This window comes from Sorex araneus, chromosome 5 (assembly GCF_027595985.1).
Source record: "Sorex araneus isolate mSorAra2 chromosome 5, mSorAra2.pri, whole genome shotgun sequence".
NCBI lineage: Eukaryota > Metazoa > Chordata > Mammalia > Eulipotyphla > Soricidae > Sorex > Sorex araneus.
The window spans coordinates 42,630,622-42,657,408 of NC_073306.1; the positions used below are offsets into that span (position 1 = coordinate 42,630,622).

At 49.1% G+C, this 26,787-nt stretch overlaps 1 protein-coding gene across 1 annotated transcript in view; it reads left to right on the plus strand.

Annotated features, from left to right (window-relative positions):
* CSMD2 (CUB and Sushi multiple domains 2) overlaps positions 1 to 24,175 on the plus strand; it is a 608,999-nt gene extending 584,824 nt beyond the window's left edge. The window contains exons 61-71 of the mRNA XM_055138092.1: positions 1,363 to 1,536; positions 1,824 to 1,897; positions 5,741 to 5,852; positions 6,584 to 6,763; positions 9,121 to 9,183; positions 10,853 to 11,014; positions 14,310 to 14,422; positions 16,319 to 16,406; positions 17,442 to 17,580; positions 17,662 to 17,870; positions 22,067 to 24,175. Of these exons, the coding sequence (XP_054994067.1) occupies positions 1,363 to 1,536; positions 1,824 to 1,897; positions 5,741 to 5,852; positions 6,584 to 6,763; positions 9,121 to 9,183; positions 10,853 to 11,014; positions 14,310 to 14,422; positions 16,319 to 16,406; positions 17,442 to 17,580; positions 17,662 to 17,821 (1,265 nt within the window). The 3' untranslated portion in view covers positions 17,822 to 17,870; positions 22,067 to 24,175. The remainder of the gene's footprint in view (positions 1 to 1,362; positions 1,537 to 1,823; positions 1,898 to 5,740; positions 5,853 to 6,583; positions 6,764 to 9,120; positions 9,184 to 10,852; positions 11,015 to 14,309; positions 14,423 to 16,318; positions 16,407 to 17,441; positions 17,581 to 17,661; positions 17,871 to 22,066) is intronic.
* The last annotated feature ends 2,612 nt before the right edge of the window (positions 24,176 to 26,787 follow it).

Sequence of the window (26,787 nt, forward strand, 5' to 3'; positions counted from 1 at the left end):
CAAACCACAACAGCTAATTAGAGAGAGAAAACAGAAGGGAATGCCTTGCCACAGTGGCAGGGTGGGGTGGGGGGGAGATGGGATTGGGGAGGGTGGGAGGGACACTGGGTTTACGGGTGGTGGAGAATGGGCACTGGTGAAGGGATGGGTTCCCAAACTTTGTATGAGGGAACTATAAGCACAAAAGTGTATAAATCTGTAACTGTACCCTCACGGTGATTCTCTAATTAAAAATAAATAAATTTAAATAAAATTAAAAAAAAAAAAAAAGAAAATTGCTATGGCCTTCAACTCCCTTTAAGACAGAGGCCCAGGGGCTGGAGCAATAGCACAGCGGGTAGGGCATTCACCTTGCACGCAGCTGACTCAGGTTCAGTTCCCAGCATCCCATATGGTCCCCCGAGTACCGCCAGGAGTAATTCCTGAGAACAGAGCCAGGAATAACCCCTGTGCATCACCAGGTGCAACCCAAAGAAAGAAAACAAAAAAAAAACACGAAGACAGAGGCCCGCTTCTGTAACATAGAGAGGAGTGAAGCATTTTTAATACATGTGCATGCAAACACTTAAAATGCTGAGTAGAATGGAAGGAAGATGGGCCTGCATTTATTCCATTTGCTGTCACCAGCTTTGAATTCCACTGTCAGCTTTGATTGGCACTGTCAGCTTTGATTTCAGCTCTGGTGACCTGAATGAAAAGGGCTCCATCCTGCCCTGCCCCCCACCATGTAAATGCAAAGCCTTCGGAAAGACATCAGGTGCATTCAGACCCACTCAGACACTGCAAGATAATAAGCACGTGCCCAGAGACAGCGCCTAAGGAAACAATGCAAGTGCAAGAATGGCCTTTCCAACTCCTCCAGCCTAGAAAATGCTAATGTACAGTGATAGCAAATTATGATTGCGGGGGGACCTCTTGCTGCAAAATGAGGAAGTGACAGTGCTGTGGCTTTCTTCCACTGGGGAAACAATGATAGGGTAGCAGGTGAACAAAGCGAGATTAACAACGCCTGAGCCTTGCTTTCATAGCCAGGCACAAGTTCACCCACACATGATCCAGCAATAGAGCAGCAAAGAGGAAAAGCGAGTTTGGGAAAGTGGGCTTGTGATTACTTTATCTGGCTGCTCTAAGCTTCCTGCCACATTCCTCTGCTCCCTCGGTGACATTCAGACGCATCTGCAGCAGCAAGGCAGCCGTCCACCATGAGCCAGGGCTGCCCTGGTCTGCAGAGCTGAAGAGTAACCAGGCAGGAAGGGACAGAAAGAACCAATATTGGGGTGCATGGTAGGAATGTGGAGACAGAGATGCCAACTGGGTTCTAGAAAGAATCCTGGACCTGCTTTCCTCCCTTCCTCTTCCCAGCTGTGTTCTGCGGAGACCCTGGGGTGCCGGCCCATGGGAGGAGAGAGGACCGAGGCTTCTCCTACAGGTCCTCTGTCTCCTTCTCCTGCCAACCCCCTCTGGTGCTGGTGGGCTCTCCGCGGAGATTCTGCCAGTCAGATGGAACGTGGAGTGGCACCCAGCCCAGCTGCATAGGTAAGAGATGGTCTTGGGCCAGGGCTGGGCAGCCTTTTCTGGGTTCCGAGAGGCTGAAGCTCCTTCCCAGTCTTCAGGGACTCGTGTGCATGGGGAAAGAGCCCGCCTCTGAGCATCTTACAGCAGAACGTGCAGAGCGCTACCAGGAACGGTGCCCGCAGCTGGGTGGCACTCAGCCGCCATGCCTGAGGGAGGGAAGGCAGAGGGCTCTCCATTCACTTTACTATGTCTAGCTCTCCACACATGTAGAGGCCATGAGTGACCTGTGATTTTTTTTTTCAATCCAGATCCAACGCTGACCACATGTGCAGACCCCGGCATGCCGCAGTTTGGGATCCAGAACAATTCCCAAGGCTACCAGGTAATGAGGTCAGCCAGGCCTTCCTGCCTCCTGTGCCTTTTTCTGCCACTGTCAGCCTCTGGGGACTGAGGAACAAGCTTCAAGACAGCACTTGGTGGGGGAGTTGCGGGGGGGCTCGGTCAGGAAAAGCAGTGTTAAGCTCTGAGTCATGCACTAGAGCTCACCCTTCAAGACCAGAAGCGCACTGATACCAAAGCAGGAGGAGGGGAGGAGGATAGCCCCCCATCCCACCACTACCAGCACTGCCCAGCCTGCAGTTAGGAAGGGCATGTATGCAAGTACAGATATGAACCCAAAGCATCAGACCCAATCCCCAAGACACTGGGCTACCAGAGAGGTGGGAAGGCAGGGGAAATGTATATTGCTTGGAGATGCATGTGTGCATGTGTGGTGGAATTCCTTTCTAACAAAGGAAGGAAATTCAAAACACACAAGTTCCTGGCTCCCACTGAAGGGAGCCCGTGACAGGGGCAGTGGAGGGAAATGCAAATAGTCACAGCTGTGTCACCTGAGAGTTAGACCCCGCACACTAACACTGGCACCCACCACCAGTGACTCACACTTGGATGTGGCTTAATGAACATCAGTTGCATTACAGGTGACATCATAAAATGATATTTAGATTATAACAATTTATATGGTGGTGCTCCATGTACTCTTTGTATGTGTCAAATGTTATGCCATAATTTTTGAAGAGACAGAGATCTGGGATGTGTCATGTAGGACCCTGTGGCCTTGATAAATATTAGCTATTTTATTCTAAATGCCTGGGGTATCCGATCCAGGATTGGAATTCTCACTAAGGACAGAATGAATAAAAGGGACCAAGAATGAAAGTGTCCGAGCACATAAGATGTTGTTGAAGCGGCTCAGAGAAAGGTGAGGACAAGGGCAGGCAAGCATAGTGACATGGACAAAGAAATGAGGCAGGTGGCAGAAAGTGTTCTGTACGTAGGACCAAGAGGACTCACTGTCCCACCAGATGAAAGAAGAGGTTTGAAAGAAGAGGAATCAAGGATGACGAGGTTTCAAGGATGACAGGGTTTTGCTTTGAACAAGTGGGTGATTAGAGGTACCGTTTGCATATAAGTGAAGAAATTGGAGATGTACAGTTTAGGCATAGTAGAAACTAAGAGTTCCCCTTTGCTTTGGCACTTGCTCTTGGAAATAATAGATGTCTCCAGGCATTCTAAACTGAGTAGTATACATCTGAATCTGGAGGAACACTGTGTATGCAGCTTTTCTTATAAACATGTAATTGGAAAGTTTTCTGTCCATCACTTCTCGAGGGGGCAGGCAATCAAGAGATAAGTTACCGGGGCCAGAGTGATAGTACAGCAGGTAGGGTACTTGTCTTTCATGTGGCTGACCTAGGTTTAATCCCCGGCATCCCAGAGCACCACTAGGAGTAATTCCTGAGTGCATAGCCAGGAGTAATGCCTGAGTATCGCCAGGTGTGACCCAAAAACAAACAAACAAAATAAAAACAGGAAAACAGGAGATAAGTCACCAAGTCAAGACTGAGCTTTCTTAGTAACAAGCAGGCTGACTGGAAGCAGGTGGACTCGAATCCTAGAGAACCATCTCGCCCAGATGGTCACAAGAAGCAGTTATATAGAAAAAGATCCGTGGACAGGTTGTAGACCAGCGGGTGTCAGGGTGGTGAGAAAATTCCCTTGCGGGCTGGTCCTGGGAGGCTGCTGCCAAATGGATTCCTTGTTTGAGGTAAAGCCTCTGTGTCACCTTCCCTAAGGTATGCTCATGGGGAAGGAGAAGAATGGCGAAATATCCTCTACCTCTAACAGCCTGGAAGAGTCTGCTGGTTCCTTAATTGTTTAACTCAGTTCTTACTATCTCCTGGACCAATTTCAAAATCTCCTGGGCCAATTTCAAACTAAATACATAAATATATGGTGTGAAGAAATATAGTAAAGCAGTTAGGATAGAGAATAATAGTTGGAAATGATCACTCTGGACAAGAACTGAGCGTTAGAAGCAAGTAATGGGTCAAACATGATGACCTTTCACTTATCTGTATTGCAAACCATAATGCCCAAAGGAAAGAGAAAGGGAGAAAGAGAGAGAGAGAGAGAGAGAGAGAGAGAGAGAGAGAGAGAGAGGAAAAGTGCCTGACATAGCGGTGGGGTGGGTGAGGGGCTGAGATGAGAGGGAAATTGGGGGCATTGGTGCTGGGAATTGTACACGTGTGAAGGGATGGATGTTGGAACATCATATGACTGAAATCCAATCATGAAAAGCTTTGAAACTGTGTATCTCATTGTGATTCAATTTTAAAACCTAAATAACAATTTTAGAAAAGAAATAAAAATAGGGACTTGTGCATAAAAATAAAACATTTAAACTCTTTAAAAATAAAGTACTACAAATGCATTTTCTCTTATAATTTCCATAACTGTTTTTTTCCTCTTTTGGTTTGTTGTAAAAATATAGCATCTCCTACATAGAACATACAAAATATGTTAATGGGTGGTTTTTATCATCAGTAACACTGATCTATCTAGTCATCAGTTGGCTATCAAAGGATAAGTTTGAGGAAAATCAAACTTATGTATTGGCAGCCTGGGAGATTGCCCAAAGGGCTGGAGCATGTGCTTTACATGAGGCAACCCACGTTGCATCCCTGGCACCACAGGGTCCCTAGAGCAGTGCTGGAAGCAACCCCTGAGCACTGCGCCAGGAAGTAGCCCTAAGAACTGCTCAGTGTGGCCCAGGGGAAAAAAAAAAAAAAAAAGAAAAGCTACATATGGGGCCAAGGGGTGGTTACTCATAAGGCTCAAAAGGCTGGAAGCCCAAGGTTCTCTGTTAACCGCCTGCCCCCCTCCCAAACACCATAGATGTGGCCCTGTCACCCCCAGCACTGTTACACCTGAGCAGCACGTGCCTAATCCATCAACCCACACTGCAGGGCCGAACATCACTGATGTGGCATCTGAGCCCTGCGCACTCTTCAAAGGCCTCCAGAAAGGTTCTATGTGGAAGGGGCCAGAGTTAGTACACTGGGTAGGGCACTTGCCTTGCACATGGCCAACCCAGGTTCGATCTCCAGCATTCCATATGTCCCCCAACCCCCAAACAGCACCAAACGTGATTCCTGAGCACAGAGCCAGGTGTAGTCCCTGTGGGCAGTCCAAAAACCAAAAAAGTTCTATGTGGGTTTTTGACAGTACTTAGGGTTGATACCCTTGAGTTCCGCCCTGTTCATGGGCCAAGTGTAGTGCAGTGGGGGAGGGAGTGGAGGAAGCCGATCGGCGTGGCAGCAGAGCCCAGTGGGCCAGGGAGGGACTCCTGGTGGCGAATGTGACCAAACAATTGTGCTGATGGAGAGAGGAAGGGGCCCACACCACAGAAACTTGCCAAGTACTGTCCCATCTCTGGAGGGCTTGTCCTTAAGGAAGATGAGTCTTCTAGTTTTATGGAACTTAGAGCTTCATCAAGGAAACACACACACACACACACACAATCATTCTATATTGCACAGTTGGTCATATTTTATAAAAAGCTTTCACTCCTATGCTCGTTTCAGAGGGTCCCAACCTTCCACAGTGGTTATCCATGGCCAGAAAGCCCATCCCCGCTCTCTACACAGGAGAAGGAGGCATGGGGTCAGTGCAGCCTGCCCTTCCTGCATGATGTCAGGGCTCCTGGGTCAGGGTCAGCCTCCGTCCACCACCTCGGGCTCAGTGGACGGTCTTGGCAGAGTGTGGCAGAGGAAGGAAGACCTAGATAGAGGGAAGGAGACCCAGTGTCTGGGGAACGGCGGCTCACGATAGGGCGTGAGCGTTGCTGGAAGGCCGGGGTCACAGGTCTCTTTTCTTGTCACAGGTTGGGAGCACAGTGCTCTTCCAGTGTCACAAAGGTTACCTGCTTCAGGGCTCCACCACCAGGACCTGCCTTCCTAACCTCACCTGGAGTGGAACCCCCGCGGACTGTGTCCGTGAGTACCAGCTCCTTCTGCACCGCCAAGACAGCTTACCTGGACAGTCTTACCTGTCTGCTTAAACGCTCAGAAAGGTGGGGTGATCACAACTTCTCACTGAGACCAGTGTTGGTCTCTGGGTGGTCCCCACCCTGGCGGGGGCTACACTTAAGGTATCTCCACATAAAAGTTCTCTGATATGTCACAGCAGGTCAGAGGGGTTAGCAAAGGAAAAGAGGTGGCAGTCAAGACTAACTCCCAGCCCAGCACTCAGGATATAAGGCTTTGGGCTTTTTTGCTCAGGATTTTGCTCTTTTCTCATGAAAGTACTGTTAGCTTAGGTGCCCCCAGAGTTGCGAGGCCAATACCCCATGTCTCCATCCTGTATGTCTCCATACAGACATCAAAACTGGGCGTAGTGCAGGAGCTGGTGCACATGTCTCCTATGTGGCTTTAACCAACTTGATTTGATCCCTGGCACCCACGTAGGATTCCCCCCCACACCATCAGGAGTCACTCCTGATCAGAGAGCCAGGAAAGAGTAGACTTGAGCATCACTGGGTATGGCCCAAAAATATGCACTCCCCCCCCCAAAAAAAAAAAAAAGAAAGACTGGGTTAGAGGGCTGGGGAGGGGTGTTGAACTTGAAAGGGTCAGAAAAAGAAAGCTGAATGTCTGTTTAGGAGCAGGGGGTGGCAGGAGGAAAGCCCTGACTCTCCAGCTCCAACGGCGTCTTCCCTCTCCCCCAGCTCATCACTGTAGGCAGCCGGAGACGCCAACCCATGCCAACGTCGGGGCCCTCGACCTGCCCTCCATGGGATACACCCTCATCTATTCCTGCCAGGAGGGCTTCTCCCTCAAGGGGGGCTCCGAGCACCGCACATGCAAAGCCGACGGCAGCTGGACAGGCAAACCCCCGGTCTGCGTGGGTGAGTGCAGCCCCTGGACGTCTTGGGGGGTGGGGGGAGCGAAGGGGATGAGGGCTGAGCTTGAGTGAAGGCAGACAGAGGGGAAGAAAGAAGCATGACTTGGGAAATGGCACCCCACTTCTCATTTCCTGAGGTCTTACGTCTCTAGAAGACGACACCACAGCAGCCCAAAGGGGCACAGAGTGAAGTCTGTTAGAAATGGTCATCTTATGGGGCTGGAGCGGTAGCACAGCGGGTAAGGTGTTTGCCTTGCAAGCGGCCAACCCGGGTTCGATTCCAGCATCCTATATGGTCCCCTGAGCACCGCCAGGGGTAATTCCTGAGTGCAGAGCCAGGAATAACCCCTGAGCATCACCAGGTGTGACCCAAAAGGCAAAAAAAAAAGAAAAAAAGAAAGAAAAATAAATGGTCACCTTATACCTGCACGTAAACAGGCTCCAGCCACAGATTGTTCTACGGACCTTATGTTAGCTCATCTCACCCGCAGTTACCATTAATGGCTGCTGTTATGCGCGTCCCCATTTAACAGATGAGGAAACCGAGGAAATGAGGAAACAACAGGTCACGAGCTAGGAAAGAGAAAGAGCTGGGATTCCTATGCTGATAATGTTCTGACTTCAGCATTCATGCTTAGAAGTTCTTTGCTTCCCAGCACCTCAGAGAGAAGACTTTAGATTCAGCCTGAAATTTAATAATGTTGTTTTTTTTCTCAGAACCAGAATTTAATGACATTATTTTATTTTCATTGTTGTGACTTTCATTTATAGAACGTAATGCTTGTTTTTATATATGGCAGCCATGTAAGATTTCGTCTTAAGAATTTATTATTAGATATTATTGTAGAATATAAAAATTCCCATTTTATGTTTTTGTCGTTTCTTTTTTATGGAGATATAATTGACTCATAATATTTTGACTTTTTTTAAGACCACAATTCAGTTGTATTGGGTACATTCACAATATTGTGCCACAATCACCACTACCTGTTTCCAGAAATTTCTTAGCCATCCCCAAAAAGAAACTCCATACATGTTAAGTGACAGTATTCCATTGCCCCTCCCCCCTGGCCCCTAATAGCCTCTGTTACACTTTCTAGGCTGTCAATGTGTCTGTGCCAGGTACCTCCTGTGAGAGGTGTCACATTTGTTATTTTGTTTGTAGATGATTTCACGGACCACAGAGTTTTCAAGGTTCATCCATGTTACAGCATATATCACAATTTCATTCCCTCTTAGACCCAAGTAGCATTTCATTGCCAACTCTACAAACTTTATTTATCCATAGATAGATCTATGAATTGTTTCTATTTGGGGGCTATTATGAATAGTCCTGTTATGAAATGTTTTTGCAGGGATGTGTGTTTTCAGTTCTCTAGGATTTATATTTAAGAGTAAGTAGTGACTCCCAGTAACATTCCGAGTCACCCTCACACTGGTTTTGCAAACTGTCTGCATCCCTTTACATTCCCACCAGCAATGTAGAAGGCTCAGTGATTCCATATCCTTGCCAACTTGCTATTCTGCATCCTTTTGAGTACAGCCATTCCAAACAGGTATGAAGTGGTATTGCATTGTGATTTTTGTTTGCATAAACCTGAGGACTAGAGACATGGACCAAAATTTCATGTGTTTATTGGCCATCTGTATATCTATTCAAATCTCTGGTCCATTTTCAATGAAATTATTTCTCTTGTCGAGTAGGATTTTTTCAGTATCCCATTAATTTCATTTTTCCAGCTATAAATATTAGGATTATACTTACAGACAAATGAAGTTGAAATATATTTAAATTGTACAAGGTGATAATTTGGTGCACCTAGATATTGTGAAAGGAGATGAAGGCAGCTTGGAGGTGACCCGTTAAGGTCACTAGTTCATCAAGCACTAATGGACCTGGACCCAGCTGTGTGGGTCAGGCCTAGAGCTATTCCCTCTGCCTTTGCTCAGGAACACCTCTCAGTACCCAGGGCTGCCTCGAGCCCCACCAGAGCTTAGGAAACTCATTCTGATGGGGGAGGTCTCCTGGTATAGGATACCGGGAAAACAGAATCCAGCACAGGGTTTTCCATCCTGGGTTCCTTGATAGGGGGCATTTCAGGTGCTCTGTGTCCTGGGAGAGCACATCTTTTCCCCTTCCTGCTCACTGAAACAGAGCGTTGCCTTTCATCATCCACAGTGACAACAAAACCCGCTGATAATACCTATGACCGCCACTGGTAAAAATAGCAAAGGGTTTTGTATAGCCAGAAAAAAAAGAAAGAACTCATTGGACTAATGTCAAAGAGGCAGCCATTAATCGGCCAACTGAGGGACAACTAAGGGCTGAACCTGTCTGTTTCTATTCCCTTTCCCCAGCAGAGATCCGGCCCAGCGGGAGACCCATCAACACAGCCCGGGAGCCACCACTCACTCAAGCCTCGGGTATGTAACTTGGGTCAAGAATCTGCTGTTGCGGGGCTGGAGTGATAGCACAGCGGGTAGGGCGTTTGCCTTGCACGCGGCCGACCCAGGTTTGATTCCCAGCATCCCTTATGGTCCCCTGAGCACCGCCAGGGGTAATTCCTGAGTGCAGAGCCAGAAATAACCCTTGTGCATTGCTGGGTGTGACCCAAAAAGCAAAAAAAAAAAAAAAAAAAAAAAAGAATCTGCTGTTGCTTCCTTTACTGAGTGACCCAGAAAGGACTTGCTGGCTGCCTAATGGAAAGGCACGAAGACCAGCTGTAGAACCAGATAGATTTCTCCACCCAGCTCCCAGACCAGGGAGACCTCAGGAGTGAGCTGAAGGAAACAGGCGTCTCGCCTAAAAGAGGAAGCCATGGTCTTCCAGAAACACATCTCCAGCCCCGAGCTGTGGAGCCACTGATCCCCAGAGTCCTTCCTGGACAAGCCAGGGGGACCAACCAGCGTAGTCAGGAACAGACAGCAAAGGCCCTGTCCAGGATGCTTCCTAACAATGGCTCCATTTGTGGGGGTCTCCCAAGGAGTGCTCAGGGGGTCCTGGGGCCACTCCCAGAGACACTCAGCCCAGCTATGCAGACCTAGGGGTTCAAGTCATGGTGATCCGAGGCTGCTCAGACACTGTGGTGCTCAGAGGACACCAGTGGTGCTTGGGGGCTTGTGGTACTGGGGATCCAGCTTGGCCTCCCAGGCCAGACACGTGCTCCTGTCCTTTGAACTCTCTCCCCCACAGGAATTGTGCCTTTCAGAACTGGAATGGAACGATAGCAGTGGCTTGACCAATGAAAAGTTATTAGACTCTCGTTTCCTTACTTAAATTTATACCTCTCCAAAATTCTCGTGGTTGTGTTCCAAGAAAGAAGACTATACTTGGCATTAATAGACTCAGAATTCTGTTTGAGCCATTGACCAATGTTTCAGATCAGTGACTTTTATCTCTTCATATTTTATTTACATTTCTTTAAGAAAAAAATCAAACATCCAAATTGCTCTAGAAAATTATTTTAAGATTGAATAAGCCATTTGAGTGGCTGTCAGCCATTATGTAGTTGTGTGTGCCCGGCTTCGCGTGCCAGACAATCTGCAACCTTAGCTCTGAAAGTAAGCAGAGTGGCCCCATTGGCAGGACTACAGGTGTGGCTACAGTGAAGCATTGACTGGCACACATGAAATAACTCAGAATGAACAGCCAAGACCAGTATTGTGGTCACTCTGCACTGGCCACCGTTCCTGTCAACATGTTGATGCCAGACACTGTGCTGCAAATATTTTGGTTTTCTTTCCTCACTTTTTCCCTTTCTTTATTTTTTTCAACCTCAGTCTCCTTTTCCTCTCCTTTATTCCTCTCTCCCTTTCTTGTTTTATCTCCTTTTCTCCTCTTTCCCCGCCCCTCTCTCTGTCTTTCTCTCTCTTTCTCTCTCTTTCCTTCCCTCCTTTACTCTTTCCTCCCTTCCCCCTCTACCCATCCACTCTGAGACAGCGAACATCCTGAGACAGACCAGAGTCCCCTAGATTCCCCTCTGTGAGACCTCAGGGGAAACCCTCTCACTGAGCAGCCCAGGGTTAGTCGGCAGCCTCGATTCTGCCAGCACATGAGGAAATCCTTTTCCTTTCTGTTTCTTCATTTCTCTAGTTCCCGGGGATGTCTTTGCCAAGAATTCCCTATGGAAAGGAGCCTATGAGTACCAGGGGAAGAAGCAGCCGGCCATGCTCAAAGTGACCAGCTTCCAGGTTGCCAACAGCAAAGTCAATGCCACCATGATTGACCACAGCGGTGTGGAGCTGCACTTGGCTGGTAAGGAGCAGACAGACAGCGGAAGCTTGAGGTAGTGAGGGTGGAGAGATGCATGCCCTTCCCAAGAATGCGTTTATGTCACCACCTCGGTCTCATGCTCACAGATCCTGAGGTCACAGGTCTCATGATACATGCTCATACATCCTCTCCCAAGGCTCAGATTTGTCCACTGGACAGAGGGGAAGAGAAAGTGTCTGTTAAGTTTTGTCCACTTGAGAAAAGCATTACAGGAAATGCAGAGATGAAAGCATTGAGTGTACAAAGGACTATTCTAATTAAAGAAGGCACAGAGAGCTAAAAGCAAAGCCAAAAATGTGGAGGGACAGAGAACTTTGAAGCCAAGGTACAGTCAACAAATAAGAGAAGAACTTTTTTTTTTTGAGTGGTTAGGAAAAAGAATTACAATTTTTTTTTCCAACTTATTGAACTAAAGTTTGATTTTTAGTCTAAACTTCAGTGCCTATCAGCCTTCCAGTACTTTCCAAAGTGTAAAGTAGCAAAGTTTCAGAAGCAACTAGGCGATTGGTATCAAGAATCATAAAATGATTGGCCTCATGAATTATACTTATATAGTATATAGTATAAGAACATTTATTATAAGAAATAGTTATAAGGGGAATAAAACATTTATGAATGTCATTTCAGATGCTATGTGTATTACATGGACTGGAAATAGAAAATTGTCCCAAAATAAATAAATGGATACTTTAATTAATACATCCACTACACAAAATGTTATTCAAAACTGGGGATAAATGTGCCCACTATGATGCCTCAATATACATTTAAAATATGACTCCAGGGAGGGGATGTGGCTCAACCGAACACTTGCCTTGCATGTGTGAGGCCCTGAGTTCAATCCTCAGCACTGAGATTTAAAAAAAAAAAATTGAATTCTAGTTTTTGTTTCTTGTATTAATACATGGTGATTCGTAGAGTTGTTCATGATAGAGTTGTTTCGGGCATGCAGTTGTTTCGGTGGAGGTTTCCCGGTGGCTTGGGCAAACTGGAGAGGAGAGAGGCAGCAACCTCGAGGAGAAACTCTCCAGCTTTTCTCTGTCCACCTGTTACCCCAGGAAGAGCCTGGGAGATACAGGACTGATAAGTCTGCCATGCGCCTTTGCGCGGCACCTACCTCACATCTCACCAGCCCCGTGAGGCAGCCACAGAACCGCAGCTGACACCCACTTGTCCTGTGTGGTGGGGGATGATTGTTGCCACCCAGCTTCTCCGGGAGCGGTTGACTCAGGCTGGAGCAAGATATTGTTCTTTGCAGAAAAGGAAAGTCAGTCCTAGAACCTTGCCTGGGCTGGAGCAATAGCACAGCAGGTAGGGCGTTTGCCTTGCACACTGCCGACCCGGGTTCCATTCCTCCATCCTTCTCGGAGAGCCCGGCAAGCTACCGAGAGTATCCTGCCCACGTGGCAGAGCCCGGCAAGCTCCCCGTGGCATATTTGATATGCCAAATACAGTAACAACAAGTCTTACAATGGAGACGCTACTGGTGCCTGCCCGAGCAAATTGATGAACAATGGGACGACAGTGCGACAGTGCTACAGACCTAGCCCAGGCTCTTCAGGTCTGTTTCCCTGTCCTCACAGAAAAAGAATTTCAGGGGGAAACAAACCATAAGGCAAAGTAGCTTTTATTTAGAGACTTTGAAGAAGGAGGGAAGCGGGGCTGGAGCGATAGCACAGTGGGTAGGGCGTTTGCCTTGCACTCGGCTGACCCGGGATCGATTCCCAGCATCCTATAGGGTCCCCTGAGCACCGCCAGGGATAATTCCTGAGTGCAGAGCCAGGAGTAACCCCTGTGCATCGCCGGGTGTGACCCAAAAAGCAAAAAAAAAAAAAAAGAAAAGTGAATTAGGAGGGGAGAGAGGGGGATTCAAGAGAGAACGCAGGCTTCAGGCGGGGAGAGCCTGAAAGTACACATCTCAGGTGGAGATGTGGGCCACGCCCCAGAGCGGGTAGCCGTGCTGAGAAACAGAGTCCACATCTCAGATGGGAGCTGTGGGCAGCATGTGTGCAGTAACATGTGCCTGGCAGCACCGACACGGGCAGCATGGGCTGGCCATACATGCGCAGTCTTCCCTTGCCCAAGTTAGTTTCATACAAACTTTTCCCAAACTGCCACCACACTCATACCTAGATAAGAGTCTGTGCAAGGAGAAAGTTTGAAACTTCTGAGTGTCCTCCTCCATGTCCTTCTCTCAGTCCCTTGCTCCTGCTGGACAGAGGTCCAGCCTTCTCAGGCCTGTGCCAGTGCCACAGGTAGAGCTTTATCATGTCTCAGTTCCTGTGTCCACAAATGGGCCCTAGCAATAATACTTTCTGCTTCTAGGGGCTAGTGACAGGGTAACCCCTTCAAATCTCGGTTTTATTATATCCCAAGAACTCATTGCAGGGACCCCTCCTAACGACCTGCCTGCTTCACAATGTTCCAACATCAATCCCAACTTAGTCTAGCTTTTAATAGAAAAAAAGTATATGGAAAAAAATTAAAAGCAGCAATTCCCAAATACTAACTGCAGTTTTTCCTTGACAGTGAGTTCTAGAGTGATTTTTTTCCCTTCACATATATTTGCATTTTCCAAATTTTCTCCAATTTTCAATTTTTATATAATCAAACAATATACATCTCTTTGGGGTAACTTTTTGGGGTCACACCCAGCACGTTCAGTGATTATTCCTGGCTCTGCACTCAGGAATTACTCCTGGTGGACTCAGGAGACCATATGGGGGGTTAGGGATCGAACCCAGGTCAACCACATGCAAGGCAAACACCCTTCCCACTATACCACTGCTCAGGCCCCTAAATATCTTGTAAAGTAAGTGTCTGTTGAAAAAGACGGGCAGAGAACACATGAGTGAATCAATGTCCACATTAACACACAGCCACACACAAATGCACCCGAGTCCTCCTGCTCACTCACTGGCCCTGGGTGCCAACATGCTCCCACACATCTGTGTGCCCGCCCGTGTTCCTGCACCCACTGCACTGTAAAGCTGAGCCCGCGTTAACTGAGCCAGCAAATACACAAAATCACATTCACTTAGTCCTCACACGTGCCTGTGAAATTGGGGTCACAGACAGAAGCCTGTGGTTTGTCTACATACAAGGTCATGCCTTTGACCTTCCCAACTTGCAAGCCACTCTAAGCTCGCCCTGATGATGAAATGTTGATATCAATGTCACCCGTGGAAATCCCACTCACTCACACCCAGGACCCACAGGCTTGAATTTTCACATTCCCAGGCCTTTGCTGTATTCCTTCTGAACTTTCCCCTTCCAGGAATTTACAAGAAAGAAGATTTCCACCTCCTCCTCCAGGTGTACCAGGTCACGGGCCCTGTGGAGATCTTTGTGAATAAGTTCAAAGATGATCACTGGTCTTTGGACGGACATGTAAGTGCAGCAAAATTTTATTCACCCTCACCCCCCTGAGCCTTTGCCCCACCTCCAGTGCTCAGTTGACTGGCAAGCAAGAAGAAGAGTGAAGAAAGTAGAAATTTCTAGAATCACCAGAACACCTGGCAGGAGATTTGCTGTAGGTGCAGGACTGGGAGCAAGTCTGGGGAGCAAGTATGGGGCGAAGGAAGGCGGAAAGGACCAGAAGCCTGAGAGCCTGGGGTCAGCTCCTCGGAGCAAGATGGAGCAGCTTCTGCTGCTTCAGCAGAAAGCAAGTAGTTGGCAGTTCAAAACTGAGTCCAAATTGAGGGCTCACAGGGGTAAGGGCCAGAGCGAGTGACTAGGACAGACATCAGCTCGTAGGTGAGGGTGTGGAATGTGGGTGATTCTGCACAGCTGGGGGGAGCCCAAGATGAGGGGAAGGACTGTGATCTTTCTAGAGATGGGTCAGGATATCCTCCCAAGTGCCGAGGCCCCGCTGGGCTACCTAGGTCCTGCTGGCTTCTAAAGGAACGATATCAGATTTGTGCCGGGACGGCAGAGCCCTCTCCTGGGAGGGCTGCCAGAGGGAGAAAGCAAGGATACAAGCCGGGAGAGGTGGGGGTCCTGAGCAACAGTACAGAGAGCAGGGTTAGGGGGCTGGAGCGATAGCACAGCGGGTAGGGCGTTTGCCTTGCACGCGGCCGACCCGGGTTCGATCCCCAGCATCCCATATGGTCCCCTGAGCACCGCCAGGAGTAACTCCTGAGTGCAAAGCCAGGAGTAACCCCTGTGCATCGCTGGGTGAGACCCAAAAAGCAAAAAACAAAAACAAAACAAAAAAAAAAAAAACAGAGAGCAGGGTTCTTGCCTTGCATTTGGCCAAGCTGGGTTCGAACCCTGCACCCCATAGGGCTCCCTGAGCGCAGCCTGAAGTGAAACCTGAGGACAGAGAAGGAGCTAGAAGTGCAGGCCCAGAGGCTGGAAGGAAAAGAAGCTCTGGAGCGTATGGGGCAGCTGCAGGGACTCCTCAAGAGACACACGTGGTGCATTGGAGACCCTGTGTGTGGGGGGGGGGGGGTAGGCGGGCACAGAGCACAGCAGACAGAGGGCTCCCCCCTGGGGAGGGAACATGAGGCAGAAGCTACACTAGTAATTCAAGCATCCTCAGTGCATGCTCTGCGCTGAACAGTCCACAGCCTGCACTGTGGGCACCTCTGTCTATCCCGTGCATATCATGGAGGCAAGAGCAAAAGAAACAGCAAAGCATGTGTCCCCAGACCCCCTCAGCCTGCTAAAATCTTAACAGCATGGGGCCAGAGCAATCGTACAGAGGGTAGGGCCCTTATCTTGCATGCTGCCAATCTGGGTTAGATCCCCAACAATCCATATGGTCCCCCAAACCGCACGAGGAGTGATCCCTGAGCTCAGAGCCAGGAGTAAGCCCTGAGAGCCACAGGGTGTGGCCCCGAATCAAACAACAACAAAACGAACACCTGAATGGGACGGTGATGCCATCTCCAATGGGCTGATCCACTCGGGCCGTGAGTGCAGGCAGGGCCCACACTGGTCTGAATGCACACGGTTCGTCCTCACAGCTGCTGCAGGACCGAATTACCAACACTATTCCCTTCTCGCAGATAAGAAATTGAGGCACAGACCAACAGCAGGGTTGGGTCTCTAGAAAGTAAGAGACGTCTCTTACCAGACTCCTAAGCCCCTTGGAGCTCGGGATGCTGACCACACTCTTTCCAGGCCTGGTGTGCACTATCACGTCTGTCCAGGCAGCAGGGTCTCTGGGAGACACATGTGTGTTGGGCCACATGGGCCTCTGCGTGGTTTCTGGCATGACAGCATGTGTTCTGGCTCCTTCTGGATGGTCCCAGCTTCCTGTCTCTGTCCCCACCATCACAGGTCTCCTCAGAGTCCTCCGGAGGCACCTTCGTGTACCAAGGCTCTGTCAGAGCCCAGGGCTTCGGGCAGTTCGGCTTCCAAAGACTTGGTAACGAGCATTTGTCCCTGGTGGAGCACTGACGGGGGGTGGGAGTGGGGGCTGGTGGGGTTCAAGCAGGCAGAGACGGGAGCCACTCAAAGCTCTGCACTTCCTCCCAGGAAGCAAGCCCCTGGGCACAGTGCTCAGCTTTGAACAGGTTCTTGCTGCGCTCTTGGGTGGAGACCCCCACATGACAGATACTGAGGTCTCAAATACAACCCCCCCTCCAACCCGAAGGACTATCCAATATGCTGTCAGGCATCCTTCAGCATTCAGAGGGGCTCTCGGGGGTGCCCCTTGAGGCAGCCTTAACCCCCGGCCCAGCCCTGAGAGTGGGCCACCCCATCCAGCTCTGAGGGGATGACCCTGTAGTCCCACCGAGGGGCCCTGAGAGTCACTTGCTCACCCCACCCCTCGGACCTTCAGGAAAGACTCTGCCTCCCTGACTTGTTCCCATTCAGCTGCCCAGTTCTAGGATCACCCACCTGGCCATTCATGACCCCTCACCTTCTCAGACAGATCGCCATCAGCCGAGTGCACCAAGAGACCCCAGGACACCAATTTCTATTCTGGCTTCACAGCTTCTTCCCCGGATGCAGAGACATCCCCTGAGGCCCCAACCTGATGCTATATCCTAATGGGGGTGGGGGCAGTTCAGGGGGAGCCACAGTGTCTTGGTTGTTTGAGCCCTGAGTCTCTCTGTGGGGGGCCAAGGAGAAGCTCGGCACCCCACCTTCTACCTCAGTGCCCTTGTCCTAGTTTCTGCTGTGGCTGCCCTGTGAGGTGCCACCTGGCGGGAGGCTGCAGGGGCCAAGGGCAGCTCACACACTTCCACGGCTGTGCTTGGGGTTTTCTTCTAAGCCTGCTGTGGCTTCTCCCACAAACAGAACCCACAGAGAGGTGGGCGCTCTGGGCCCCCAGACCTCTCCCAGCTGAGTGGGAGAAGGCGGCGTCCACGCCCCGGCCTCCGTGCCCTCTCACATGCCCACCCCGCGTGCCCTCTGCCGTGTCTGGGGCCTGACTGTGTGCTCTGGGACTTTGTAGACCTCCGGCTGCTGGAGTCTGACTCCGAGTCCATCGGCCGCCACTTTGCATCCAACAGCAGCTCCGTGGCAGCTGCCATCCTGGTGCCTTTCATCGCCCTCATCATCGCTGGCTTTGTGCTGTATCTCTACAAACACAGGTGAGTGTTGGGGAAGGCACCGACACGGGCTAGGGCCTCTCTCTCTCCCCCTCATGTCTGGCCGCTCTCCCGCCTTTCCAGGAGAAGACCCAAAGTTCCATTCAACGGCTATGCCGGCCACGAGAACACCAGCGTCCGGGCCACGTTTGAGAACCCAATGTACGACCGGAACATCCAGCCCACAGACATCATGGCCTCCGAGGCCGAGTTCACCGTCAGCACCGTGTGTACCGCCGTATAGCCCCCGGCCTGGCTGCCACCGCCGCACAGAGCCCCGCCTCCGGCAGCCGGTGAGACTCACCCTGGGCTCGGAGAACCCCCCACCAGCCCCACACACACATTCCCACACTCACACAGGCACATTCACACGCTCCCACACTCACACAGGCACACTCACATGCTCCCACACGCACACATTCCTACACTCACACAGGCACACTCACATGCTCCCACACGCACACATTCCCACACTCACACAGGCACACTCACACGCTGGCACACTCACACAGGCACACTCACACGCTCCCACACTCACACAGGCACACTCACACGCTCCCACACGCACACATTCCCACACTCACACAGGCACACTCACACGCTCCCACACTCACACAGGCACACTCACACGCTCCCACACGCACACATTCCCACACTCACACAGGCACACTCACATGCTCCCACACGCACACATTCCCACACTCACACAGGCACACTCACACGCTGGCACACTCACGCTCCCACACTCACACAGGCACACACATGCTCCCACACGCACACATTCCCACACTCACACAGGCACACTCACACGCTGGCACACTCACACGCTCCCACACTCACACAGGCACACTCACATGCTCCCACACGCACACATTCCTACACTCACACAGGCACACTCACATGCTCCCACACGCACACATTCCTACACTTACACAGGCACACTCACACTCCCACACGCACACATTCCTACACTCACACAGGCACACTCACATGCTCCCACACTCACACGCTCTCACACTCACATTCTCACATAGGCACATTCACACACACATTCTCACACACAGGCATTCTCACATGTTCTCACATTTAAATGTTCTCACACTCACACAGGCTACACTCACACGTTCTCACACCCACACAGACACACACACACACATGTTCTCTCACTCGCACAGGCACACTCATGCTCTCACACTCAAACAGGCACACTCACACATTTTCACACCCCACAGACACACACACTCATCACACAAGTTTGCACAATCACACATTCTCACACAGACACATTCACACAAATTGTCATACTGACACACAGATTCATGCACATGCACACACTTGTGCACAGACACACAGATGCATAATACACATTCACACACACACTCATACATATTCTCAAAGACACACAGAACACATTCCCATAGGCTTACACTCTTACATACAGTCTAGACAGAGAGACATATGTACACAATCACACATACACACACTCAAACACACATACTCACACACAGTGGCTCACATATCCACACACACTTTCATACACACACTCAAACATCTGCATCCTCCCACCCACAATGACACACATATTCATATGCACACATACACACACACACACACACACACACACTGACTCACACATATGCACCTACCTCAGCTAGAGGAGTGTGTGCTGAGTGCTATGGTGTGCCAACCACTGTGCTGGGCACTGCTCACCACCTGGAAGGGAGGCTCTGGCATTATGCCATTACAAAGAGAAACTTGGCCAAGATGATGCAGCTACTATGCAGCCGTGTCAGGATCCCATCCCAGGCAGCCTGAGAGAGCTCACACACCACTTCCAGCAAAATATCCAAGCAGTGTCTGAGGCTCTGCTGAGAGAGATGTAGACACAACAATTGTACAGCTATACACATCGCTCTTGGTCCCCTTCGCCTCTCCCTCTGACGGTACTGTGTGTGACCTATACTCCTGCCAGATGCATGTATGTCTCATGGGGAAATCAACAGAGAGAGAGACAGAAAGAGACAGAGAGAGAGTTGGGGAGGAAACATTTAAAGAATTGGCTAACATGGTTGTCATCCACAGCACATTCTGGAAAAATAGGAAGCCCATCAGAGACTCATGCGGAAATCCCGAGTCCAAAGACAGAACTTCTTGTTCTTCAGGGGATCTCTGGCTTTGGTCTTCAACTGACGAGACCAGGCCACCTCATTAAGGAGGAAGATCAGCTTGACTTAAAGTGTGCTGACTGAAATGTCACTCGTGTCTAAAAGTTACCTTCACAGTGACATCTAGATGGGTGGGATCTGACCAGTCTTGTCTCTCCCATCCCCAACACAGACATCTGGGAGCTGAGAATCTTCAGGAATATATCTAAGTTGTACCCCGCTGAGAACTGTGTCCTTACCCACAGACCCCCATTTCCGAGAATGGCAGCTCCTTCCCTCAGGGACCCGACCTACTTCAGACAGACAGCCAGGGGGGCCCAAGGATTCCAGGGAGAAGAGCCACAGCCAGTCCCAACCCCAAAAGTGGAAATTTCAAGAGAGACCAAAAGAGCCAAACAGTGGGCCCTGGGCCATACCCCAGAACTTGGGCAACCCCCACTTCCCTGGGGCTGGCCTTGTGTGAGTCTTCCTGGCTGGATAAACATGGCAGTACCTGGAAGGGGAAAAAAGGCAGCTGTGGGCCAGGGTGAGAAGACTGGACTTATCCCGGGGCGTGAGGACAAAAGATGCCCAGAGAGTAGAAGCGAAAGGAGAACACCTTCAGCTCTCGCCTCACCTAGTTCCCAACCACACTGCTTCATCTCACCCGCAAGCAGCTCCGGGAGACTGTCCCAGCCCCCGGCAAGTACCAGGTCACACAGGGCCAACATGGAAGTTCTGTCCCAGTCTCAAACCTGTTGCCTCCACCCACGTTCTCCTTCCCTCTTGCATCCATATTTTCCCTCCAGATCATTTCCTGTGCTTACATCAGATTTGAAAATTGTAGGTATTAAGATGACTTACACATGAAGAGGCATAAAAGTGTTTTCAGAATATATAGAGGCCACAATTGAACACAAACAATTAAGTTATTACCTTTTCCTCCTCCTCTTATCTCTATTCAAAACAAATATTTAAAGAGAAAGGAGAAATTCTCCCAGCAGGACCATTTTAATATGCAAAAAAAAAAATTCAAAATTATATTCTATCTCTCTCTTCTTATCTTTTTTCTTAGAACATAAAGGAAATTTTCTAGAATATTCTCAGAATAGGAAGCAGGAAAGAAAAAGTCAAAGCTTTTCTGATGGCATCAATCAGGCTTTCATGTTCAGTATTCAGGGATGACCCTAAACACACACACACACACACACACACACACACACACACACACACACACACACACACACAGATCTCCACCTGCATCCCGTCTCAGCTCTGAGGGTGCAGGTGCCTCTGTGCTCCATGCTTGCACCTCTTGGAGTCAGGTGTCTCCCAAGTCTCAACAGCCTCCGGGCCACCCCTCACCAGCATCCAGTGGTTCCCCAGCTCTCTGGCAAAACCACTCCCCTGTCCAGAGCTGGCACACAGAGAACCAATCGCTTTGCTCGGGAAGGAAATGTGTAAAAATAAATACCACCTGAATGGAGTAGGGAAATAGCACAGCAGTCAGGGTACATGCTGGGCATTTAGTTCAATCCCTGGCACCCCACACCACACCCACCAGCACTGCCAGAATGGCCCAGGAATCTCTGGCACCATCACCCTTGCATTCTACACCTGTCCTGGTGCCCCACCATCCCCTGAACAGCTTCATCCATTTGAAATTTAACCATGTGATTAGGTGATGCACCCCAGTGCTCTCCAAGGAGGGTGGGTGAGGTTCAGGCCTGCACCCAAGGGATCACTGAGGCCTGGGGTAGTGGGGTGGGAGGTAGTGAGAAGGTGCAGAGGAGGAAGGCTGCTAGGACTCAGAGATCCCTTCCTCTAAAAAAAAAGTAAGAATTCTTTATACCTATGAGGTTATAAAGATTCATATGGCCCAGGATGGATTGGTTATTACATGTCCATTTTATGAGCATGTTGTTCTGATTTTTAAAGAAACTAAAAATGTTAAGTTTAATATTAATATTTTCCTAAGTCCCCCAGAGTACTATGGCCAACCTCCTTGATACTAGATACTAGGTCTCCTGTGTCTCGTGCAAAGGTGAGTTCTGCCAGGAGAGAGATGGGAAAGGCGCTATTCTCCCGTGTGATTCCCTATCTCTGCCCACTTTTATTTGCACAGCAGAAAACTCAGAGAGAGAGAGAGAGAGAGAGAGAGAGAGAGAGAGAGAGAGAGAGAGAGAGAGAGAGAGAGAGAGTGAGGCCAGTGTTCTTAGCCGCTCCCCTTCCTTCCTTGCTGTGCCTCCTTTCTGTTGCTTTCTGCTGCCCCCATCCTTCCCCACCCCCCACCTCTTTTTTCTGATGTCTGTTTTCACAACCCCTGTGTGATCTTCTGTCCCCAGTTTTCTCCAGGGGCCAGGACACCAGCGCCCCTGAGCCCAGTGCCCAGTGCCCATCCTCGTCTCTCTTCACCTGTGTCTGCTCCTGATGAGACTTGGGCCCTCGCCTGGCCATCATCTGCACCCGCCGCCCGGGAAAGAACCCCCACTGGGACCCAACTTTGAACAGTTGGGACGGAGGGGCTCCTGAGGGGGCAGAAAGCTTATGGATTCAAAATCACAGAGCATTTCGTGGATGTCCTCGTGAGTGTGCATGAGCCTGGGCACACATATGCACACACACACACAAACACACACACACCCTTCTTCACTGAGTCCTGAGGCAGAACCTATGGGAGCTTCCTTATAGAGAAGGTGCCCTGCACCCGGCTTCCCACACATCAGAGAAGAGGCGAAGAGGAGGTGGCAGCTTGGGCCGTGAACCACACACCTGCGTGCGCCGAGGGTCTGCAAACGGACGGCTTCTCCTGAAAAATGATGGCAAGGTTACCCCAGGGACAGAAAAAACAATCCTTAGGAAATTTGGAATTTTTTTTTTTTTAGCATAACACTGCATTAGAAACTTAGGGAATTAAAGATCCATTCTGGGCCCTGGCAGCCTTGGGAAGGAAAAAGAAGAGGTGGGAGGTCAGAGTGTAAGTGTGTGGCCCTGACAAGGATGCCCAGTGGCCTGGCATCAGGAAGTGCTGGGAGGAGGTGCGGGGGTATTAGTGTACCCCAGTGTCCAAAAACATCACAGCTCTCAGATGTTGAATCTCTCCCCTGCGGCTGACACTCCAGGTAGGTCATTTCTAGACTTCGGCAACAACTAGTGTCAGGAATCATTATTCCCACTCTCTCGATGAGGAAAACAGAATCAAGGTACTAGCCCAGATCCACCTCACTCCAAAGACCTGGTCAGCAGCTGTAGAAAGCTCAGCCTGGCAAGGGCCCCAGTGTGGGGACCAGGGATGGGTCTCATGCACACCAGGGCCTGGGCTGACAGGTCCCGCTGAGAACCCGAGCGTCCTCTTGGAATTGTGTTTGCCCTGTCCAAGGCAGTGTAGGGCAGAACCCAGCCCCCACGGCCCCTCGACATCCCACCATAGAGAGCCTCGATGGAAAGAGTGGAGCAAATGAAGACCCACCCACTCCGGCTCCCCGCAAGCGGGTTGGGTTCATTTGGAGTGTGACTGTGCTTCGAGTGGTGAACTCGAGGACTGCTGGGGTCAGAGCCCCCCCTCTGTGCCTGTGTGCCTCAGAGTCCGTGTCCATGTCACCATGAAAACGTCCTATGAAGGTTGGTCAGAGTCAGGTGGTAGGTCCGTGTCCTGCTAGCAGGCCCCGTCGTGGTGGGAGTCCACTGCTGCCCATCTGTGCCCTGGGTGGCAGCCTCTCTGGCCGGGCAGGAGGGGCCCATCCAGACAGGCCCACACGCCCATTCTCGATCTTTCCACAGAAACAGACACAGGAAGTTCTTGGGCTGCTCCCTTCCTCCTCTTTCCACACCCGCTGACCCCCACGGATTCCTCCAGGCTGCCTGCCCGCCTCCCCTGGGGCCCCAAGTGAGGTCCTCGGAGATGGCACGTGCTGACAGGAGCCCATCACCCTAACCTGGGTCCCCCGGCACCTCCCCTGGCCTTCACTCTCCACCCCCCAGAGGCCGGGGAAGGAGCGGGACAAATCAGGCCCTTCATCTACCATCTCCACCACACACCCACTCACCACCATCCTATGAGGGAGAAAAAAAAAAAAAAAGGAAATCTAAAAACAAAACAAAAAAAATTTTTTGTACAGAGATATATTTTTATTACACAAAGTTTGTACAGTACCAAAAAAAGAGAGAGAGAAAAGGTGTAAATTTTTTTTCATTATTGTAGGTAAATGGTAGTGGAAGCCTTTTTTGTAAATGTAATAAAATGTATAAATATGGTTTTCAGAAAACATCAAGTGCTGTAAATATGTAATCTACATACCTTCTTGGCTTGTCTGCAGTATATACATTTAATTTATCTGTCTCTGTATATGAGGCTTCCCCTGGGGCTCCCGCATTATGATACTTTCCTGAATTTGAAAGCAATTTTAAATTTTTTGAATTCAAATAAAATATAAATTTTTGCATTGGTTTTCTTACATTTTGGGGGCCTTCTTCATGGCGGGGTCAAGTGTTTGTTGGGGAAGGGGAGGAGAGAACTATTTTGAACCTAAAAGTCAAGAATGGAAATTGCTTTATGTAGCTGCTAGTACATGTTGGAAACTCCAGGCCAAAATTCTGATGAATTCAAAATGGATCAACCCTCCATACGTTGGAGCTAAAACTATATAGAAAAGCCTCACTATATTAGATTTGACAGAGATTTCTTGACTCTGATACCAAATAATAAACAAAAAGGTAAAATAGATACAGCAGGCTTTGTCAATGTTCAAACTTCCTTTTTTTTCTTTTTCCTTTTTTTTTTTTGCTTTTGGGGTCACACCCAGCGATGCTCAGGGGTTACTCCTGGCTTTGCACTCAGAAATTACTCCTGACAGTACTCAGGGGACCGTATGGGATGCTGGGAATTGAACCCAGGTCAGCCACATGCAAGGCAAACACCCTACCCGCTGTGCTATCACTCCAGCCCCCAAACTTTCTTAAAGGACTTAACCAACAGAATGAAAAAGTAGCCTATAGAAAGGGAGAAAATATTTGCTAATGATGTAGCTCAGAAGGGAGTAATCTTCAGAATAAATAATCCTAAATTATCCTATTTTTAATCAGTAAATATTTGAAGATATCTTTCACAATAATACACACAAATTGCCAGTAAGCACACACACACACATACACACACACAACATAGCTAATCATTAAGAAGATACAAGTGAAAACCACATATGCCATTTCATACCCATTAAGATAGCTACTATTAAAAATAAAACAAGGGCCGAAGTAATAGCATAGTGGGTAGGACATTTGCCTTGCATACGGCCAACCTGGGTTCGATCCCTGGCATCCCACATGGTCCCCCCAAGCACCGCCAGAAGTAATTCCTGAGTGCAGAGCCAGGACTAACTCCTGGGCATCTCTGGGTGTGACCCCAAAAAGCAATCAATCAATCAATAAATCAATAAATAAAAATAAAACAGAAAAGTGTTGGTGAGAAGGTGGAGAAACTGAAATTCTTGTGCGCTATTGGTGGGAATATAAAATCATATGACGGTTGTGAAAAACTTATGAAAAGTCCTGGGGGAAAATTTTTAAATTCTACGCCTCTTTGAGGTATTTGCTTAAAATTCATGACAGTGGGGTCACTAAGTTCTGTGAGCAGCACTGTTTTCAGTGGCACTATGCACAATAGCCTAATGACAGAAGCAGCTCACATGCCAACGGACTGATGGGTAAGCAGAATGCGGTATAAACATACAAAGAGTTAGTATTCCATCTTCAACAGGAAGGAAATGCTGACACATTTTATAACGTGAATGAAGCTTTTATTGAGAAGGGCACCCCAAGTTATGATCACAAGTTGCAGGGGTCACACCCAGAGACATGTGACCTGGATGTGTGAAATAAGTTACAAGACACACACTGCTTGGTTCCATTTCTCTGGAGCATCTAAAGTAGTGGAGCCCAGTGGCACAGCAAGGAGGATTTCAGTGACTGCAAAAGAGGTGGGAGGAGATCGAATTATTGTTTAATAGACATAGAGGTTCAGTTTTACAAGATAGAAGATTTCTGAGTATTGGTTTAACAACAATGTAAATATAGCACTCTTGAACTGTGCATCTTAAAGTGGTCCAGGTGGTAAACTTTATGTTATTTGTAGTTAATCCAATTTAATTTTTTTTCATTTTAGCAGGAACCTGGGGGCAAAGAAGCTTCATTCTCTTCAAGACTAGAGTTGGGCTTAAATTAAATCTAAGGCTTGCAATTGAAAAGGCAAGTGACTTAGGCAACAGAAGATTCATAGCAGAGGAAGGTTCAATATGCAGGGAAAAGGAGAGGGTGGGAGGAAAATGACAAGACTTAGGAATCTCCTTCTTTAATACATAGATGGATGATAGATAGTAAACAATAGACATGTTAATATCATATGTAAGATATTTAATCCTGAAAATCATACATAAATGTCATATGTAGTCTGTCTCTAGCACTGTCGTCACGTTGTTCGTCGATTTGCTCCAGTGGGCACCAGTAACGTCTCCATTGTGAGACTTGTTACTGTTTTTGGCATATTGAATACACCACTGGTAGCTTGCCAGGCTCTGGCGTGCAGGCGGGATATTCTCAGTAGTTTTCGGGCTCTCCCAGAGGGATGGAGAAATCAAACCCGGGTCAGCCACGTGCAAGGCAAATGCTACCTGCTGTGCTATTACTCCAGTCCAATGTCGTATCACTGTCACTATCATCCCGTTGTTCAATTTGCTTGAGTGGACACCAGTAACGTCTCCATTGTGAGACTTGTTACTGTTTGGGGCATATCGAATACGCCACGGGTAGCTTGCCAGGCTCTGCCGTGCAGGTGAGATACTCTCTACTGGGCTCTCCAAGAGGGGCGGAGGAATCAAACCCGGGCCAGTTGCATGCAAGGCAAATAATGCCCTACCTGCTGTGCTATCGCTCCAGTCCACAATGTCATATATATGTACACACATATATGAATCATCATTACATTTAGAAAATTTAACTGACCACCTTCAGGTTTCTGATGCCCAATGCCATTTACTGTTTTGGCGCCAGTCATCCCCCAGTAACTGCATAA